Source organism: Drosophila miranda, chromosome XR, assembly GCF_003369915.1.
Source record: "Drosophila miranda strain MSH22 chromosome XR, D.miranda_PacBio2.1, whole genome shotgun sequence".
In the NCBI taxonomy this organism is placed as follows: domain Eukaryota; kingdom Metazoa; phylum Arthropoda; class Insecta; order Diptera; family Drosophilidae; genus Drosophila; species Drosophila miranda.
The window spans coordinates 28788405-28809969 of NC_046674.1; the positions used below are offsets into that span (position 1 = coordinate 28788405).

The 21565-nt window shown below is 47.9% G+C and overlaps 3 protein-coding genes across 4 annotated transcripts in view; 1 reads left to right on the plus strand and 2 right to left on the minus strand.

The window, feature by feature from the left end:
- The window catches only part of LOC108151896 (disheveled-associated activator of morphogenesis 1), a 29000-nt gene extending 13500 nt beyond the window's left edge, over positions 1 to 15500 (plus strand). For both annotated transcript variants that reach the window (XM_017280799.2, XM_017280798.2), the window contains exons 2-10: positions 8410 to 9378; positions 10897 to 11877; positions 11960 to 12137; positions 12214 to 12918; positions 12979 to 13184; positions 13250 to 13392; positions 13458 to 13619; positions 13682 to 13845; positions 13904 to 15500. In XM_017280799.2, coding sequence (XP_017136288.1) covers positions 8410 to 9378; positions 10897 to 11877; positions 11960 to 12137; positions 12214 to 12918; positions 12979 to 13184; positions 13250 to 13392; positions 13458 to 13619; positions 13682 to 13845; positions 13904 to 14814 — 4419 coding nt within the window. In that variant the 3' untranslated portion in view covers positions 14815 to 15500. The remainder of the gene's footprint in view (positions 1 to 8409; positions 9379 to 10896; positions 11878 to 11959; positions 12138 to 12213; positions 12919 to 12978; positions 13185 to 13249; positions 13393 to 13457; positions 13620 to 13681; positions 13846 to 13903) is intronic.
- Positions 15501 to 16711: 1211 nt separating this feature from the next.
- On the minus strand, positions 16712 to 18392 carry LOC108153696. The gene is made up of 3 exons (XM_017283821.2): positions 18285 to 18392; positions 18081 to 18150; positions 16712 to 18017 (listed from the first exon to the last, which is right to left on the minus strand). Exons 2-3 carry the CDS (start codon positions 18112 to 18114, stop codon positions 17101 to 17103), a joined length of 951 nt encoding a protein of 316 aa, XP_017139310.1. The 5' UTR covers positions 18115 to 18150; positions 18285 to 18392; the 3' UTR covers positions 16712 to 17100.
- Positions 18393 to 20103: 1711 nt separating this feature from the next.
- LOC108165570 (calcineurin B homologous protein 1) lies at positions 20104 to 21258 on the minus strand. Its single transcript, XM_017301644.2, has one exon. The coding sequence runs from the start codon at positions 20956 to 20958 to the stop codon at positions 20275 to 20277; it is 684 nt and encodes a 227-aa protein (XP_017157133.1). The 5' UTR covers positions 20959 to 21258; the 3' UTR covers positions 20104 to 20274.
- Between the last annotated feature and the right edge of the window lie 307 nt (positions 21259 to 21565).

Here is a 21565-nt window from a genome sequence, read left to right on the forward strand (position 1 = left end):
TCTCCGTAAATTGTATCTGTATCTGTGTATCTGCGGCTAGCTGTCGCTGAAAGTGCATATACATATGTATGTATTTTGTATTTTTATTGTCTCCCGAGTGGCGCATGCATTCATGTATCTGTGGGGGCAGGCGATTGGGGATTGCACTGCAATTAGATATACTTTGTTAGCCCCCAAGCCCCATCTGGCGTTAGTTCCGCATTTTACACCTCTCTCTCCCCCCCTCTCTCTCACTCTCTTTGAGTGGCAGGGGAGAAAAGCGAACCCAAACGATACAGATATGTGCATACGTATGTATCTACAAGGAATCCATAGTATCCATAGTACCCGAGATCCAAAATTATATCGTACAGATACAGAGATCCAACCAAGAGACACATGAATGCGTCCAAAGAACGGTTCAGATGTCCAGATTCCACTTTTGATAGTATAAGACTAATCCCATAGTGCCACAATTACAGGTATCGCCTACATACACAAAGGAGAAGACCCTAAAAAAATCCTTTAAATCCCCCATTTAATTGTCCCTCGTATTTTAAAATTTTAATCTTCCCGACATACGGATCTATATCGTGTCATTTCTCAAAATTTTCCTTTTCGAAATGGATATATAGAATTCCCGCTTCCCGTTTCCGAAACTTCAGTGGTTTGAGTCCTTTTACCTGTGGAATAGAAATTGATCCTTTCATGTAGCTCGCAGTTGTGGGAGTATCTGTAGAGTCTACCGCTGTTCGGTGTATCTACCAGATGAGGCAAATACATATAGATCGAGAGAGATCCATGGGATCTTCTGTCATAAATGATTCCTTCTCCCCATAAATGACACTCGCAGATGTGGGAGTATCTCTCGATAATCTGTGGTATGCTGTCATCTCCTGCTCGTATCTATCAGATGCATATATGAGGAAACTGCCTCAAACTGAACTGAAAAGAGCCGCCCAGCAAAAGACAAAATACGCTAAAAAAAAGAAAGACAAAAAAATGCTTGACAATTATCGTGCAAATGCCACAAATGCCTTGCCATGCCCCTCTTCTTGCCCCCCGCTTTGTGGCCATTAGTTTTCTTTTGGTTGGGGCCCATAATGACTATTTTTGGGCCGTGTGAGATTGTGATGTGATTGGGGATGCCTCTTGGAAAATGCATTTTGGCTGCCTGACGAGGAAAGCGCTGGTGCAACGTTGCGTATGATTGATGCCTGATGCTTGCCACATGCCACCTGCCACCACCTGTCCCCTGTGTGCGCGTGTGTGTGCACCGATAATTAACCAACAGCCTCTGAAAAACTAGGTAAAGATGCGCTTAGACCCAAAAAAAATAAATAAATAAAAAAAATAAAAAGGAAAAGTTTCTTCTTTCTGGCTGCTGGCTGCTGGATACTGCCACACAGCTGTGCGGCGGCTCTTGTGGCATGTGGCTGCCGCTGCCTTTCGACATGTTTTCTTTATTTTCCTAGGCATGCGGAAAAACTAGTTTTTGTACATTTTCGCTTTTCATTTTGGATGCAGCAGACATTGCGCCATTTTATTTTCCGCTCGCCCTCTCTGACTCCCTCGCTGACTAAAGGGCAGCCGCTAATCCATGGGACCCACCGATGGATACCCTATGCCCTAGAGTTCATGGCCTTAGAGAAGAGAAGGTTTCTTCTGGAAGTAAATCACCCTTGAGAAAGGGTTTCTTGAATGGTGTACAAAACGGGTCTTCTTAGAGCTTAGAGGAAAGTCTATCCACATGCTGGACTTCTTCTCAGTTCAGACACTTCTTCGAATCGATGGAAAGACTTCTTCTTAGAGCAAGAACATGTATCTTTGAGGAAGAGTTTTAATCTCAGTAGAAGCATCTTCGAGTAGGGGCATGGAATGCCCAGGGGAATGGGAATGGTGTTTGAAAGTCTTCCTTTAAAAGTAAGAGTACCCTGGAGGAAGAGTTGTCCTCTATCTGGGATAAGTACCTTTGGCTAAAGGATTCTTTGACGGTTTCTACAGTTCCTTGAAATGAAAGAACACCCTCCATGGAAGTGGTATTGATAAGAATCCTGTCCAAAGTAGAAGCACTTGTTGGGGAAGGTATTTTTTTCTTTATTCGGAGCTTCTTCCCGATATTAAAAGTATCGTTGAGGAAAAATGTATATCAATGGATTGCTATGAAGATGGATATCTAAGGAATGCTGCGCAAAAGATATCCATAAGGGTATTCCAAAGTATACACACTCCAAAGTGCACACTCCAATCTCCCTTCCTCAAATTTCCAGAGCACACTTTTCCACTTTCCGGCTACCAATTCGTTTTCCTATAAAGTTATTACGCGATGGATGGCTGGAATAGATGAATAAATGGATGGATGGGCGGATGGGTGGGTGGCACCCCCGGAAGTGCTGCAGTGGCTGTCTGGCTGTGGAGTGGTGGGCGTGTCACAGTCACGGATACCGATACGGATACGGATACATGGATACACGAGACCCAGAAAGACAGGTGTGAGAGATTCCAACATTTTGGAATATGCGAAAAGCAAAGAAAAGCCCGAAAATATACCAATTAAAATATTATAAATCACTTTTAATTAAACTGTGATCTAATATTTTTGATATATACATCGGCTTACTGCATAGAAATAAGTATCTAAGAGTTTACAAGTCATTTTTTCTACTTTGAGTACTCGACGGGTGTAGTCGTTTGTGTCCACGTGGGATTTAAGGAGGCTCTAATCGTCCAAACGAAGCAGCTAGAGGGTTAGACAACATATCGTTACAACGTGATGACTATCGTGATGGTTAATCTGATACCCAATTTTGGGGATGTGGAGATCTCTTTTGAGCAAACCAAGGGGCAGCTGTCATCGCCCTTAGATGCACATCCCCGGACTTGAATGGCGCATGTCCATATAATCATAGAGCAGGACTTTGCAACGCAGGGGAAGGGAAGCACTGATCAGGAAGTTACCCGTGTGTTGGGCAACTCCAGCTCTCTCCCGTTCTCAAGGAGTGTGTGGGTGGGTGATTGATTTTAGATTTGTGGTGAAAGTGGTTGCAGATGTAACACCCACAAGGAAGCGTTTCCGACCCCATAAAGTATACAGTCAAGGAAAAAAGTCAACATACAGCACCGATTTTTCAATATTTCGGGTTTTCGCAATGAAAATTAAAAAAGTTGGTATGCCATTATTTAGGACACTTAAAGTTATTATTATTTCAGAAAAAAAACTTAAACAAAAATTATGTATACTAAAGTTACAACATACAAGTGGAACTTGTGGAAACATCGGTGGATACATTGAGCCTGGGAAGCAGTTGGATCTTCCAACAGGACAACGATCCAAAGCACACCGCACATTTTGTGCGTGATTGGTTGCTGTATTATGCCCCAAGACAGCTTCGTTCACCTCCCCAATCGCCAGACCTTAACCCAATCGAACATCTTTGGGACATTTTTGAAAGATTTAACATCAGCAGTCGGGAAAGCCTCAAAACCGCCCTCATTCGAGCTTGGGCCGAAGTTCCGCCCACAACAACCGAAAATTTGGTGGCATCGATGCCCCGACGACTACAGGCTGTAATAGATGCCAATGGTGGACCAACCAAATATTAAAAGTATAAAAAGTATTAATATTAAGATGACTTTGAGACTATAATACAAAAGCATAGAGGCTGTATGTACACTTTTTTCCGTGAACATTTTATGTTTTTATACCCGATACGCAAAATGAGTATTGGGGTATATTAGATTTGTGGTAAAAGTGGATGTGTGTAACGTCCAAAAGGAATCGTTTCCGACCCCATAAAGTATATATATTCTTGATCAGCATCAATAGCCGAGTCGATTGAGCCATGTCTGTCTGTCCGTCTGTCCGTCCGGCCGTCCGTCCGTCCGTCCGTCCGTCCGTCCGTCCGTCCGTCCGTCTGTCCGTCCCCTTCAGCGCATAGTGCTCAAAGACTATAAGAGGAAGAGCAACGATGTTTTGGATCCAGACTTCTGTGATATGTCACTGCTACAAGAATATTTCAAAACTTTGCCCAGCCCACTTCCGCCCCCACAAAGGGCGCAGAATCGTAGAAGATGACTATATCTTCTAGAGTGCAAAATCTGAACCAGATCGTATAATTATTATAGCCAGAATCAAGAAAACAATTTCATTTTTTCTCGCCCTGTCTCTCTCTAACACACACGTAGCATAGGCGGCTTTGCTTAGAGTAAAACATTAGCGCCTAGATCTCAGAGACTACAAAAGCTAGAGAAACCAAATTTGGTATCCACACTCCTAATATATCGGACCGAGACGAGTTTGTTTCAAAATTTCGCCACACCCCCTTCCGCCCCCGCAAAGGATGAAAATCTGGCGATATTCACAAATCTCAGAGACTATTAAGGCTAGAGTAACCAAATTTGGTATCCGCACTCCTGTTAGATCTCACTATAAAACGTATATCTCAAAATTTCGCCCCACCCCCTTCCGCCCCCACAAAGGACGAAAATCTGTTGCATCCACAATATTGAGGATACGAGAAAACTAAAAACGCAGAATCATAGATAATGATCATATATATCAGATTGCTGAATCTGGATCAGATCAGATCATTTTTATAGCCAAAAGGAACAAATCAATTTGCACTGGCTACGCAGCACCCGACGTCACGCTCAGACTGATTTTCTGTCTCTCTCGCACGCACTCTTTGTCGTGTCGTTTAATATTAGCGGCGTCTGCCGGAAGAGAGCCATACTGACTTAGTATCGGGTATAACTGTAGAGTTGCGGTGTCCGCAGCAACTCACAACGTTCCCCCTCGTTTCGTTGTAACTTTAGTATATGTACATAATTTTTGTTTAAGTTTTTTTTCTGAAATAATAATAACTTTAAGTGTCCTAAATAATGGCATACCAACTTTTTTAATTTTCATTGCGAAAACCCGAAATATTGAAAAATCGGATTTTTCCTTGCCTGTATGTCAGAGGCAGAGGGACAGGGGGCTCTTCTTCTGCTTGCATATTTTAAGCCTCGAGCGCAGTGAGTCGCGTTTCTATCTCTCTCTCCCTCTCTCTCTTTAAGTCTTCTCTTAGCTCGAGCATTACCCGACACAGCATTGCCCCATTCAAATGCTCTCCTTCCGCAATTCCTTTTCTATCTCGCTCTCTCGAATACCGAAGCACCGCGCCATGCTCGGCTGACACGACTCTCTCTCGCTCTCAACAAAATGCGAACTGAAGGCACAACAGAACACTCTGCTACGTAGTTTTTGTTCTTTCTTCATTTTTATTATATCCTAATGCTATATATGTATGTACATACACACATCTCCGACGTATGTATGTATGTATTTATATTTTTAACAGCATCGATAGTCTAGTCCGTCTTGCTGGACGCCTAGTTCTCTCTCTCCTGAGATATCACACGGATACCAACACCATCGAGTCGAGCAGAAATGGGCTGAGACATGACCATGCTTTTTACAGTCGAACTTCCATATAGCGAATCTCAAGGGGTATTCGTTAGACGGTAATTTTTGCAGAATATAGCATTTCAGTGTTCTGGAAATAAATTCATTAAATATTAAACTTCGTTGCATAAAAGTTCGTCATAGAGAAGTTCTACTGTAGTTGTTTTTGCAAATTTTGCGACCTGGTCTCGAGTCCCGATCTACGATGTATGTATTTGTTGCTGGATTCCGACGAGCCGAACCGCAGAGCAGCGGGCCGCGGGCCGCTGGCAGAGACGAAGGATAGCCGAAAAGAGAATAGGCGTAACAGAAGCGCGCGCGCCCGTTCGCAGAACGAAGGCTGAAATGGAATTGGTGTTGTTTGGGCTTTGCTTTGATGAACGCTGAGGATGTATGTAAAATTCTTATCAGTAAACGCATGCACTGCCCGCGAGCGGCGCTTGCTCTCCCTTGTCGCTCAAGCTAGACAATAGAGCTGTTCTTTTGCTGCTGTCTCTCTTGTGTTGCGGACGCGTCCCGGGCACAGCGAGAGCACTCAGACTCCACACCACTGCTGCCAGAATTTTCTAAGCAAAAATTGCTAGACTTGGCATCTTCGTACATACATATATCTACATATATATATATATATCTGTACATATATCTTTGTGAACCACTATTAATCGTAATTTGTGCAGTTGTTGACAAAAAGGTATACGAAATGCAAAAAGCCTGAAGAAAACTATATACAAATTGCCAGTTTTATAATAAAGTTGCTAGAATTGCTAAATAAAAACTGAAAATTCCTAGATTTGTGGCTAATAGCATTTAAGAAAAAAAAGTTTCACATTCTTTTGAAAAGTTGCCAGATCTAGCAACTAAATTGCTAAACTGGCAGCACTGCCCCACACCATAAATCCCTTGCCCATTTCGTTCAGTTGCGTTCAGAGCAGAACAATTTTGTGAGGAAAGAAACCAAATCAGTTTCAAGGATGTCCAGCAATCGACGGATCGACAGCAGCAGATCGACGGATCGCAGCGTTTTGAAGGCTTCGCTGAAGGTCAAAGAAGAGAAGCCGCAGCAGCTTCGCGACAGCAGGGCTGCTCCTGTGACAGCATGGAAGAGAAAGCTCCCTCCACCCAAGTCGCAGGCCAAGAAGAAACCGAAGCAACGGGAGAGGTCTGCCACTTGGGTTGGCCCCGTCACGACGGGCGTCAATTGGGTGGCGGTGCGCGGCTTTCCCCGCCAGACCCTCGCCGAGGTACTGCGCTGCTTCACTGACGCTGGGACCATACTGAGCGTGCGCAACACCTACCTGGGCGTGCTCCTGCACTACACCGATCGAATGGGATTCGCGGCCGCCCTCGAGCTGGACGGCACCCGCATTGGTTGCTATCGTGTGAGTGTGCACCGCCTGGGGGATTGCCCGAACGCCTTGGAGCGTCCCTTTGCCTTCTGCCACTCATTCGAACGGCTTCCCATGCTGCGCTTCCTCGTGGGACTGTGGCACGGCTGCCCCAACTGGTGCAGATTCAAGTTTAATATGTTCGTGTTCTTCTGGTGGTGCGTGCGCAGCACCGCCGGACGCTGATGGACGCATTGATAACTGGACGAAGTACGAGATCTTCAGCACAAACATCGGAGACGAATGGATACGTTGCGTTTATGTTCACATTTACATATTCTTAAAATTAATTCCACTTATTGTTAACCGCAAAGATCTGTGCACTCTTTATTTGGATCTCTATTCTGGGCTTTGGGCTTTTTCATGGGACATATTTCAACAGCAAGTCGATTCAAATCGCATCTAATTTGGACCCACGCACGGCTTGAAGCCGCAGAGAGCGTGGGGCAACATATCAGACTCGGATTCAGAGGCAGATGACGAAGAGACACAGCCCGGACTCGAATATTGGCTGGCGATCGGGCTACAGCCAGAGAGACAGACGGACTGACGGACAGCTGTACAGACACTCAGACTCAGACTCAGACTCAGACATGGGGCTGTCTGCTGTGACATGAAGCTGTAGCTGAAGCATTGACCTGATTTGTGACGACAGCAACGACGACAGCTGCCGAGCCGGTGCGCCGGCGCTGTGGGGAGTGTGTGGCAGCCACTGGAGGCAGCAGGCAGCAAAACCGTGGCTAACACTTCAGTGGGGAATGAGCCAACGCTCCACTGATTCCGCCAGGGCTACCACTGGTCCACTTTCATCGAATTTATCGCATGTTCCCATAAGCGAAAGGATACAGCGATGGTTTCTTGATGTAACACAACAAGCCTCCAAAAGATATTGATTCTATGTTCATATCAGACCAAAGCCCAAGGTTCTTCGAATGACCATCAGAAGAGCACAAGAAGAACGCCAGGAGAGCGAGCTGCTAAAAGAAAAATAGAAATACAGATTACTCAATCAACCATTGAATCCATTGATAGACAAAGCAATTTCCACGAGCCCCAAGAGTGGAGCCATTCTCTAAAGGCATGTGGCAACATGCGGCATGCAGGTAGGCAGGCAGGCAATGAAAGTAAATTAATAAGCCATCATTAAAGTGGGGCTGCTTTGATTACGTTTTAAGTGTTTCCAATAGAAGAGTATGCGGATTATGGGGCTTATGAGGCAGGGTGTTGCACACACGTATGTACACATGTATTTGTGGAGTATGTGGCATGGCAATCCAATTGTAATGCACCATTTGCATAACACACAGAGAGACAGAGAGACAGAGAGACAGAAAGACAGAAAGACAGAAAGAGAGTTGCAGCTGGCTCCTCTCCCACGTGAATATTTCTGCGGCAGTTGCAACACACATAGATCTCTCAGCCGAAGCGGGCGGGGGGGACAGTTATGACAGTTATGACAGTTGCAACAGTCGGATGAATGGATTTTTGTTTTGTTTCTGCGGCTGTCCACCCCCGCAGAGACGGTGGAAGACTTCTGTGGCTATCGAATCGAATACTAATACCCTTTTTGTTCTCTCTCTCTCTCTCTCTTCCTTGCAGAAGCTACAGTCGTGTCCTTCGGTTGTGTGCATCAATGAGCCGGACACGCACAGTGCCAACAGCACGGAGATACTGCAGCAGCCAACGCCAGAGAGTACTCTAGAGAAGAAGCAGGTGCAGGGAGGAGCGGCAGCTAGCCTAAGTGGCAACTGTATTACCATTAATGCGGCAACAACAGCTGGAGGCACCTCTGCGGGCGTGACAAAGATAACGATAACAGGCGACAGCAGCAACAACAGCTCATACGAGAGTCAGCCTCCCACCATTCTGAAGACGAACCACAACAGCAGTTTGGTGTCCATCACGAGCTTAAACAGCTGCGGCGACCTCAGCTACAGTCGGCAGGGCGTCAGTCCAGAGGGGGGTAGCACAGCCACACTGCCCCTGGGAGGAGGCGGCAGCAACGGCAGTCACAGCAGCCCGCACGGCAGCAGCGACACCTCATCGGGAAATTTCCAAGAACGCTTCGACTTCGAGCACTGGAAGGGATTACTCAGCGACTACAACTGTTTCCACAGTCTCTATCGGTATTGGAATCAGTGCAGCAGCAGCCACAGCAGCACTGGCAGTGGCAGTGGCAGTGCCACTAAAAGGCAATCGTGCCACCCACTGGATGCTCAGTCACGCAACGATCATGCGCATGAAGGGAACAACAACGAAGCAGGATTGGGCAGCGGTCTGGGCAGTGGTTCATTCTACACGAATAATATACTAGGATACACCTTTGGATCCCTACCCTTCGGCTTCAAGCAGCAGCACTCGCAGCACTCGCAGCACTCGCAGCACTCGCAGCAGCAGGACCTCGACAGCCAGAGCGGCAGCAGCAGCACTCTAGGATACAAAAAGTCGTCTTCCTTTTACGGCAGCGCCAACGGCAACGAAACGCCACTCCAGAAACACTACAGACAACAGCAGAAGCGAAAGATGCCCGTCTTCAGGGGCAGGAGACCCTGGTGCGGGTGCTTCAAGGTGAGTGTGCAGCGAGTGCCACAGGCCCCTAGATAGGGCGTGTGCAATCGAATCGAATTTGTTGCTAAACTCCGTAAAAAGTCACGTGCGAAATGCTACACGAATCAATTTGCCAATTGAAATCGGAGTCCAACGCGGGTCTCCCCTCTTGTGGTCTCTCTCGCTCTCGCTCTGGGAAACTCACGAGTCAGCAAATTGCAGGTTGCATAAGAGAGAACCACAGAAGCAGAAACAGAAACAGAGCCACAGTCAAAGCGAAAGCGATAATATAAGAACGAATACGAGTACGAGATATGCCTTGATGCCCCCATCCCCTCGACTCGATTGGAGAGCCCCAGAGCCGGGAATACTTCACATGGGAATGGGCTTCAGTATTTCGAGCAGCACTTTAGAAACACTTGACCCCACAGAGACACTCCAGAGCCCCCTACCGCAACAAAACCCTAAAGAACCATCCCCTCCGGGCAGACTTGCAGTTTCAATAGACCGAAAGGCGCTGCTGCATTATGCGTAACACATGTCAGGGATTCTATCTCTCTTCTATCAGTGATTCTCTCACTGCATCCGGGAGTAGCACCCTAAATAGTTCCCGTCGAGAGACCGATGAGAGCTGCTGCATAATGCGTACGACACGGAAAGGATGGAAATGCACTCCTTTAAACAGAACTTTAAATCCTATAAAATATGGAGTTAATGGGCAATGACTGGGCCCGATCGATGGCTAGAGGGTGCCAGGTTCTTCGTGCAATCATAGTTCTTTCAACAGTTCTCAAGAGAAGAAACTCCCTGCTTGGCAATCTTTTAAAGCACTCCCCTTGACCCTAGACCAAAGGTATTCTAATAATAGGATGCCGAATGCTCATACATTTCCACACAAAATCCGAATTGCTAAGCTGGCTTTTCGCCCTCCGAATTACAAGCAAGAAATGTTGGTTTCATTGCAGAATTCTTGGTCTACCTCTAAGGCTCTAAGGCAAGACAATCTTCGCTCTTTCTTTTGTTGACAGGCCTCTGCCTGAAAGACTTTCTCCTTCGTAGCAATTGATTGCTGGGATCCCATCCAGCATCCAGCATCCAGCATCCAGCATTACTCATTGAACATATCGCTCAGATTTATGCAGATAGTTCCAATCCTTGTTTCTGTTCTGATTCTCGAATTCCAATAATAATTATGCCCCGATTATGAGTCAGGAGGTATGGTTCTTTGAAATACCATTCCAGAAGAAGAGAACAGAAGCAGAACCAGATGGACTGCCCCTTCAGCTGATGAGTCACAGAGAGGGGGGGCGAGAGGCAACAGGGCCAGAGCCGCCGCTTCCTTTGCCCCATGGCTTCGACTTCGGTGTCCGGTTGCAAGGTTGTGTTGTGTGTTGCAACAAACGGAGACTTCTAATTGGACATGCACCAATTACGCGGCTGTCTGTCTGTCTGGGGGCTCCGCTTGAACGCCTCTCTCTGTCCCGCTCTGTAATACAATCAATTCTAATACGTGCTTTGTTGCTGTTTTGCTCTTTCCAGGACGATGAACCCCCCGAAATCTGTGTGGTGGAGGGGGCCTTCACCCTGCAGACCCTCACGCCCACACAGCCAATGCCGTCGGTGGATGAGCTGGACACCAAGTTCGCGGAACTGGTCGAAGAGCTCGATCTGACAGCGCCCAACAAGGAGGCGATGCTCAGTCTGCCAGCCCAGAAGAAATGGCAAATCTACTGCTCCCGCAAGCAGCCGCTGGACGCGACAGATGGCCCCGATGGGCCCTCGGCGCTCGCCGGGCATCAGCCCCCGACGGCCGAGCACTATATCGAGCGGCTGAAGGAGCTGGTGGTGCACGTCTCCCTCTCGCCGGAGGACTCACCCAGCCATGAGGGGGCCAGCAATCGGCTGGACAACCACGCGGCCCTCGTGGACGCCCTGAAGACGGCGCTGCGCACCTCCACGCACAGTTTTGTGCTCCGCTTCGTGGAGCTGGACGGACTGCCGGCGCTGCTCAATCTCCTGCTGCAGCTGGACATACGTGTGGCCAACAGCTCGTTGCACACGAGTCTCATTGGCTGCATCAAGGCGCTGATGAACAACTCGATGGGACGCGCCCATGTGCTGGCCCATCCCACGGCCATAGACACGATTGCCCGCTCCCTGGCGGCGGACAACATACGCACGAAGATAGCGGCCCTGGAGATCCTGGGAGCCGTGTGCCTGGTGCCGGGAGGACATCGCAAGGTGCTGCAGGCGATGCTGCACTTCCAGGAGTTCGCCACAGAGCGCACGCGCTTCCAGAGCATTGTCAATGACCTGGACCGTTCGACCTATGCGTATATGGACAATGTCAATCTGAAGACCGCTCTGATGTCCTTTGTGAATGCTGTCCTGAACTACGGCCCCGGGCAGGAGAATCTCGAGTTCAGGCTCCATTTGCGCTACGAATTTCTGATGCTGGGCATCCAGCCGGTGATCGACAAGCTGCGGACGCACGAGAATGAGACGCTGGACAGGCATTTGGTGAGTGCTGAGACTTCCCTGTGGAAGAGCTCCAGTACTCCAGCTGCAGTTTTTACTAACCCGTTTGATCCCGCTTTTGCAGGACTTCTTTGAGATGGTGAGGGCGGAGGATGAGAAGGAGTTTGCCCGTCGCTTCAACGAAGAGCATGTGGACACGAAGAGCGCTGGGTCCATGTTTGAGCTGCTGCGCCGCAAGCTCAGCCATTCGCCAGCGTATCCCCACATGCTGTCGCTGTTGCAGCATATGCTGTTGCTACCCTGTAAGTGCCACGACCCCCACCACAACCAGAAGCAGCTGCAGACCCCTCCAACTAATCCTTGATTGATCCCCAACAGATACGGGCCACTGCACTGAACATTGGCTGCTGATTGATCGCGTGGTCCAGCAGATTGTGCTGCAAGTGGAGCAGCGACCCAGCAGCGACCTTATACCCGATCCCTTGGAGGATCCTGGCAAGCAGCTGAAGCTGGCCAGCGAGTCCCCTGTTCATGACCCGGATGTGGCACCCCTGCAGATCGATGTTGGCAAGCTGGTGCGTCTCCTGGTCAAGGAAGAACAGCTCACGCAGGCCCGGAAGCGGGCGGATGAATTGGAGCGCGAGAACTTTGAAGTACAGTCGCGTCTGGCCAAGAAGGAACAGGAACTCGATCTGCGAATGCAGGAGAAGGAGGACCTGGAGACGGGCCTGGCACGCATGCGCGAGCGTCTCGAGAAGGAGTCCGCCCAGCACTCGCAGGCCGTGCAGCGGGCCCAGAGTGCCGAAATGAAGGCCGAGGATCTGCAGCATCGCCTGCACAGCGAGCAGCAGGAGCGGGCGCGTCTCGAGCGGCTCGTGACCGAAGGCAGCATACCCGATGACCAAAAGGTGGCTGGCCTGACAGGTTGCAACGGTGCTGTTTCGCCGCCACCACCGCCACCGCCGATGCTGAATGCCATTCCACCGCCGCCGGCACCGCCAATGGCGCCAGCAATGCTGCCGCCCCCACCGCCGCCATGTCCGGGCGCCCCACCACCGCCGCCCAGCATGACGCCAGCGATGAGTGAGTTCGACAGATCCTCTGGAGCCTTCAGAGGTGGCTAAACCATATCTTTTCTTCCAGCTCCTGTGGCCCCCAAGGTGGAGCTGCCCAAAAAGAATGTGCCACAGCCCACAAATCCCTTGAAGAGCTTCAACTGGTCCAAGCTGCCGGATGCCAAGCTTCAGGGCACAGTCTGGAGCGAACTGGACGAAAGCAAGCTGTACAACAACATGGAGCTGGAGTCGATTGACAAGCTCTTTTCGGCCTACCAGAAGAATGGAGTGCCAGTAAGAGTCTATTACTTCTACTACTTCTGCTGCATCTACTCTAATACTGCTCTAAACCCTGATAGGCACATGATGGCTCATACGAGGATCTGCGACCCACGGGACAGAAGAACAAACAAAAGGTTCTCTCAGTGATCGATGGACGCCGAGCCCAAAACTGCACGATTCTGTTGAGCAAACTGAAGATGAGCGATGTGGAGATATCCAAGTAGGAAGAATCCCTCCTAAATGCTGCTAGATCCTTGCTATTATACTTATCTTGTACTCCTATAGGGCCATCCTCTCCATGGACTGCAATGAGCAGCTGCAATTGGACATGGTCGAGCAGCTGTTGAAATTCACGCCCTCTGCCGAAGAGCGGGCTTTGCTGGACGAGCACAGCGAGGACATTGAATCGCTAGCACGAGCCGATCGTTTTCTCTATGAGATATCCAAGTGCGTTGTTGGGACTCTAAGATGCAGCCAATATCGATTTATTCATGCCTTCCCTTCCACAGGATACCCCACTACGAGCAGCGGCTGAAGAGTCTGCACTACAAGAAGCGTTTTATGCTGACCGTCAACGATCTGACGCCGCGCATCAAGAGCGTAATGGAGGCCTCACGCGAGGTGGCACGCTCTCGGCGTCTGCGCAAGTTATTGGAGCTAGTCCTGGCATTGGGTAGGATCTTCTATGATTGCCACAACGTACTGATATTCGAATCCCTCCTTCGTTTTAGGCAACTACATGAATCGCGGGGCACGCGGCAATGCCTCTGGCTTCCGTTTGGCGTCGCTCAATCGTCTGGCCGATACCAAATCGAGTGCCGCCAAGGGCACAACGCTGCTCCATTATCTCGTGCAGGTTATCGAAAAGAAGTTCAAGGATCTGCTGAAGCTGGAGGATGATATACCGCATGTGCGCGGTGCCTCGAAGGTGTCGCTGGGCGAGATGGACAAGGACATACAGATGCTGCGCACCGGGCTGGCGGATGTGGCCCGTGAGATTGAATTCCATCGGAGTTCGGGTCCCGCACAGCAGGGTGATCGCTTTCTGCCCGTGATGCGGGAGTTCCATGCCCAGGCATCGGTGCGTTTTGCCGAGCTGGAGGACAAGTTCCAGGACATGAAGACGCGCTTCGATCGTGCCGTCCGTCTGTTCGGTGAAGATGGATCCGTGTTGCAGCCGGACGAGTTTTTTGGCATCTTTGACTCGTTCTTGGGAGCCTTTGCCGAGGCGCGTCACGACAACGAAAGCTTCCGCCGACGACAGGAGGAGGAGGAGAAGCGGGCCAAGCAGGAGGCCGAGCTCAAGAAGCGGACCATCGATCGCAAGAACAAGACCGGCCTCATGAGCAGTGTTGCACGCAACCTCGGCCTAAAGTCCTCATCCCCCACGAATGGAGGCGACTCCCCGGGCAAGGGTGGCGGCGACAACAAGGGCGAGTTCGATGACCTTATCTCGGCCCTGCGCACGGGCGATGTCTTTGGCGAGGACATGGCCAAGTTTAAGCGATCGCGCAAGGCGCGTGTACTAAATGGTGGATCAGGAGCGGGAGGTGCCACCGGCAACACCTCACCACCAAGGCATGGCAGCCTGCAGCGCGAGGAGAGCGGACGCGAACGGGAGCGCACTGTGAGGCGTCAGTAGTAGAGATAGGATCGACTCCCCCGCGATGTAAAGTTTTTTTTGTCTGAAATTGATCGCAAGTATTTTTTTTTAAGCATCGTAAAGACATTTTTTGTAATTATTTATATACGATACGATATACTTATACACCTATATATATAGCACATAACTTTAACCTAAATCTCGGCTAATGCAAGCGTGAAACCAAATTTTTTGTACACAAAAATCGAAAAGATCGAAGCCTAAATGTAATTTAAAGTCTAAAGTTAAAGAAAATGTTATATCGTGTCGTGGCGTACCTTGGAAATTGTAATTGCATCTTTGAATTTGTATTTTTATCTGTATCCTCTGCATTGCATGCACACGTGTATACGTATCCCCCCATATATAGTGCTATATACATATATCGAAAGAACGAACGGTCGAAACGATTTCACAGTGCTCCCATTCTACATGATAGACACTACACTACTCACCTCACCCTTTGTTGTGGTAGTAGCTTTTGTTTGTTGCATCCCCGATGGCACCCCAACAGAGTAAAGGAGAAGCTGCCATAAAGTCATGTTCATAACTAGGATTTACATATTGTTTATTGTTTTCATTTCTTGATTGTTTTTTTTAGCACGAGATCCCAGCATCGTACACACATAACAAGTAAAGAAATAAATAAATCTGCCGCCACCTGCAGCAGCATCTATTTCTATTGAGATCGTACACCCCTCTAACTATTAACAAATTATTATAATAATAAACAACTATTGTGAATGTAAAAACACCACAGGGATGTTTGCTTTTTGATTGTTCAATTCCACGACGATAAACTGCATAATGATATGAAGAGCACATTCCTTTGGGCATCGTTTATTAATTGGGATTAGAAGAAAGAGTTTGGAAAAGAGTTTAGATTCCATTTAACCTGATCAGATGTACTAGGGATGTTTCTTTTAAAAGGATTAAAGTAGGATTCGGCTTGTAAAGCCACTGGGAGTTAAAACTACACCTTGGTGCTTCGTCTGGACCTGCAGAGAAAGAGATTCCACTCCAGAACAGCCCAAACAATAATATAACTAATAATACTTTAACGACGGCGCAATAGTAAGGAATGTAGGCAGCATTATACCTGATATGTATCTTAATTTGGTTCTTCCAGGCAGTGCATTGAAAGTGTTACAATTTCCGCGGTGGCGAAATGTATATGTTACAAACATATAAAATAATATTGAAAATGTATTGCGCCGGAGAAAAGAAGCCTTATTTTTAATTAAATCGAAAAACAGTAGATGGCCTCATTTGATTTTTTTTAAATGTATATTTAATTTGGGTATATTTCATGCATTTTTTTATATATTAAAAAAAGGGAAAAATTTCCATTTGAATTTCAAACAAATTAATGTTTCTACATGGTAACTACGCGTAAGCTACACATTTGATATATTTTAACTACATGTTAAATGTAAATGTAAATGTTAAATGTAATTAGCAATAGAGATACCTGAAGGGGAAATGTGACGTTAGTTGCAAAGCTTGGCCGTTTTTTTCATATAAGACCCATAGAAGCGCCAGTGCCAATTGATGCAAATTTATCAAAAATTCGATGATGATCATTCGAGGTGATGAATGCGGGCCGGAGATGCCACAAAAAAGTGTTTCTACGTGATTTTTACATAGAAGCATACAAAAATATGCACCAATTTTGTTCGCGATATTTTTATTGGCGCCACCCCTTGATGTATGTAAAAATATGTAGGAGATCGATTTCATGTAAAGTTGCCATCAGCAAATACTATTAGCAATTTGCGATTACTAAATGGCATCAATTGTAGCACATTTGCCCATTAGCCATAATAAAATCTCATCAGATTTCATGTGAACGTCTCCCCATTGACTAAGATCAATGAAGCAGCTCTTATCTCCCAGTAATCGTACGATTTTTATTCCCCTTATTAATTTTTATTTTATTTCCTCCTTTTTTTTAACTACCTATAAACTGATTCTTACAAAATATAATCGTATCTCATATCATTTGTTGGCATTCAAATTGTTGTCAAAAACCCAAAAATATTTTAAAAATTTGACTTTCCCTGAAACTAAACTAAACCCAAAACGAAAACTAATTTCTAAATAAAAAAAAAATACAAATTTAGATTGATCCCAAGCACAAATGGAAATCTTAGCTACCTGTCAAACCTAATATCCTACCGCTATATCTAAGCCTAAAACGCCTTTGCGGTTGTGACGATGCTCATAGGACAGCTAGAAAGGTTGGGTCGGGGGCCTTCAGCAGATCCTTGAGCTTGATCAGTTTCTTCAGATGGTGCTTTCTAGTGATGGGTCCTCGAAGCTGCGACGAGACAATGGTTGTTTCATGCCACTGTTGTGCATTTCCATGGCTGTCTGCATCTCAATCATACGTATGGAATGCAGCAGCTTCTTCAGAACTGGTTGCAACATGTCGAATATCGGCGTCATAGCCGGAGAAGAGTGGCGCTTGTGATTTTTCTTGGGCGAGTAAATAGAGTGGCGGCCATGACGTCCGTATTCGGTATCGTTTAAGAAGTCAAATTCTTCAGGCATATTCTGGGGCACCATTGTCGGCTGAGAGTGTTCATACGGTTTCAGCTCAACGCTGTCGATCACCATGTTGGGGGTCACCATTTCGAGCATCTTCATTTCGAAATTTACATCCGGCGAAAGTAACTTGTCGTAGAAGGAAAACGGCGACGCACGAGATGTGGCGGTGTCTGCAGAAGAAGATGAGAATTCACGCATGGGGTATCGAGGAGGCTTTGGCGGTTCAGTCTGCATCAAGGGGTAGGGCTCCAGTAACGGTGTCACAGTCGGCGCGTGGCGGTGGCGTTTCTGCTGTTTGTGGCGATGAGGCGAACGAGGCTTTGGGGAGTCATGAAAGTCGAACCGCCCCATCGATGAGTCAAATCGAGACTCATCGATTAGGGGCTTGTGTGAGCGAGCCACTTTGCGCTTTTTGTACTCCTTGGCAGCCTTCGGGCGAGGGGTGGACTTGACCGCAGCTGGGGGGCTTCCTGTAGCCATAGCCTTGGTAGTTCCGGCAGCTACGCAGCTTCCTGCTGGAGTCTTTTCCATCAACGATCCCATAATGGATGCCACAGTTGTGGCACTGACCTCCGCATCGGCAGTCGGGACACGGATATCCGAGCGCTTGACGCGCAAGCCCTGGCCCATCAATGGTTGCATCAGCATGGCACCTGAAACCACCCGCACAATTTTAGTTTCACTTATAGACAACAACCGCGGCAGTGGCTACTTACACCACAAGATTATCAATACATTAATCATATACATTATCGAAGATTCCTTTGTTATTGTCTTGAGAAAGCTCTGCAAAAACATAATAAAAAAAAATTTGATTTTAATAAAAGTCACACAAACTTTTTAAAATTTTTCCGTAAAATATTCGATCAACTTTTCACAAATTATTTTTAAATTTTTAAAATTTTTTTTTCTCAACTCACTTTTATTTGTTTATTTTACTGGGAGATGTGCTACACACAAAGTTTGATATTAGAATGACTCGAACTGCCCTTATTCGTAGCAGGGCTTCGACAGGCAGCTGGGGGGATGCGAAAAGGTTACTGGGACCCGAAAAAACGAAACAATGTGCAGCACTCGGATGGAACGTGTATGTCAAATTGACATACATTATCATCTATCCGGTGCTTTTTCTCAGCTCGCACAGCACACTTACTACTTACATACGTACACATGAAGCGGCGTACATCCCCTCTCATCCGTGCTCCATCAGCCGATTTGTTGGCTCTGCTTTGCTTTTTCTAACGCCTGCGTTCTAGTCGGCTGCATTTCGCAAATATAAGGTCACATATTCTTATTGAAAATACAAAGAAATTGCACAGAAATGCGTGTGATGCGTTGGTAAGTCTGGCAACCATGTGCACACTGCGGCGAACTTCTCGACTATCGACCTATCGATAGACTTTTCTAGGAACCAGCATACGCAGGCGCAGCGTGTACGTTTTTAATTTGCATTTTGTTGTATAATTTGTATAATTTCGTTTGGTTATGGAAGATCATCTGGAGGAAACACTTGACGGCCAGGCATCGCCAAATACCCTGGATTCGAATCCGCCTTCGCCTCCGGCCGCAGCTCCAACTGCTTTCCTGCTGGACGAGAGTACAGGCAGTCCGCCGGAGCTTACAGAAGAGGAGGATGTTGACTATGAGTATCATGTCGACAACAACATGATTAATTTGGAAGTCACTTTGGAGGTCCACTCGATAGAGTATCTGGATCCGTCCGACGATGAGGATTGGCCCTGGATTGAACAGAACGACGAATACGAGGAGGACCAATACCCCGATGGCTACTACTAGGCGAGCACCTTGGCTCGCACCGATTCGCCACCGTTGAAGGCTGCTGTCTCCGTGGCCAACCACAAAAGCGTGAACGGAAGCCCACAATCCAACACATCTTTTTAATAGATATAGCTACGCCATTTTAAAATTGTATCCTACAATAAATATTAATTGAAAATACATTTATTCTAGGAAAAAACATGACTTGGGCATTCAGGGAACAATCATAAAGCAAACCATCGCATATATCCATCATCCGACAATGGCCAATCGATCTCTTTTCCATCTCTTGTTTTTGCTGCTGGGTCGCACATAAACCTCGAATCTTTGAACCATGCCCACACGGCATGGCAGCCTGGCCTTCAAAATGGCGAAGAGCACGGACGGGCTGTCACTCAACATAGCCTGCTGCGATCTGCTCCTGCTTCTAGCCCCGTGATGCTGGGCTCTGGCCAATGCAAGGAGGGGCCGCTCGGGGGCCATCAGCGTGCCAGTGCTGTTGCTGGTGCTGGAGCGTTTCCCCAGATGGCTTAGGAGCAACAGCCACTGGCGGAAGAGTACCTGGACCAGCGTTAGTCCCAGCTGCTGCGCACAATGCTTTGTTGGTCTTCGAGCTCCCGACGAGCCCCTACTGGAGTGTGCATTCCATACGTCCTCTGCCATCCAGAAGTACGAATTCAATGAATGCCTGACAACTATCCCAAAGGATGCTTAGCCGCCTAACATCTATAGAATCTGTGCAGCGCAGACCAGCTCTGTCTGCTGCAGCTTTCCTCAGATAGCAAGCTCTACCTGATCGCTTTCCTGGCCAGACCTCTGGCGTGCCCAAGGGGGCGCAACAGGACCGACTTGACGGTGTTTCAGGATCAATCCCCTTGCAATTGAGTCTGTAGTCTGATGGCCACTGCATTCGCCAAATGTTCTCTGATAGTTTTGGTGAAAAATGTAACCCAAACGATTAAAAAAAGGCGCACCCACGTACAGATTTAATTATTCTACATGCTACATATAGTGTTTTGTGCACAAAGAAGCCCCAAAAGCATGCTACTAAAAATATATATAGATATTACGTATCCGCCGCATATTGGAGAAAACACTAATAAGGCGGAAACGAACGATTCTGAGGGTGATTTATTTGTTGTGCCTCGCCTGCACGCCAGGCTCCAAGGAGTCAGTCCCGGTTTTGGCCTTGCTGGCCTTGGGGGCCTCGTTCTCGCCCTTAGCGAGCCACTTGCTGATGGAGAGACGACCCTCTAGATCGGCGGCACTGAGACGGAACTCGAAATCATTGTATTTGAGCTGGGCGGGTGTCGATTGGTTGAGTCCGAATGCCAGTAGCTCCAACAGAGGCAGCTCGGCCGGATGGCCGCCGTGCTGCTCGAGCAAGGTGCCCAAGAATTGACGAAAGTCCTTGGTCAATATGTAGCCTTGGTTCTCTGTATCGATCATTTTACACAGCAGACGCACCTTGTCGGCTCGTCCATGGGGCGGTGGCCCATAGAACTCCATAGTCTCGGTGAATATGAACTGCGGCACCAGGACGGTGGCGCAAGCCCCCACAAATTGGTGGAAGGACATTGTTGCGGTCCCGCAGCGGCGGGGGAAGAAGCTGTCCACGATCTGGCGGTGCAGTGGATGCTGGACAAGTTGCGGTATGCGCAGCAGATCGGTTGGCGTCAGATAGCCACGACGCTGGCGGTCCAATGATTGAAAACGGCTATAGAGCTGCTCCAACTGGGCGCACGAGAGTCCGGTCTCCCGCTGATGCTCCGCCATCTGATCGGGGCTCAGCGAACGGCTGCCCGTCATTCCCATTGTGATGGCAGTAGATCTGTAGATCTTCTAAGGCGGCTGCTGGTACTCTCCTGCTCCGACTCCAGCTCCTTGTGACTTTGATATAAGCAAACGAAAGCTTGTTTGTTTCTGTTTCTGAAATACAACATACATTTCATGGGACTCTATTTCCCTGGTTTCTCCGCTTTCCTGGACTCCAAAAATGGGGCCATAGTTTTCCATACATTCGGGTGTGCTGTGGGTGGACTCTATTTCTGCCTTGGCGGCCTTGAAAGCTGAAAGAAATCGGTATAATGGTTAAGCTCTCTCTCTCTCTCTCTCTCTTGGCATTATTATTTTCCGTGTCATTTCCATTTGTTGACTTTTGCAAAATGCCGCATAAATCAAAACGGGGGCGAGGGCTGTCAGGGACCAGGGACCAGGGATCTGGGAGGTGGTTGCGGATAATACTTCCGTGGCATCGTCGCTGTTGACGCACTACTCGTATATTGGTCTCTGCCTCTTCCTCCAGAAAAAAGACAGAGATAGAGGTATGGGATAGGAGGAAAAGCGTAGCCATCCACTGTGCGTGCGCCACTCTGCGCCTCCCAAGTGCGTGGGTCTTTGGCCAGCTGCCAGTTGACAGTGA

Coding starts and splice junctions, on each gene's coding strand:
- LOC108165570 (XM_017301644.2), bottom strand. CDS start 20,958: ATGGGAATGACGGGCAGCCGTTCGCTGAGCCCCGATCAGATGGCGGAG.
- LOC108153696 (XM_017283821.2), bottom strand. CDS start 18,114: ATGTATATGATTAATGTATTGATAATCTTGTGGT. Junction 18,018..18,080: donor TGTATTGATAATCTTGTGGT/GTAAGTAGCCAC, acceptor GGGTGGTTTCAG/GTGCCATGCTGATGCAACCA.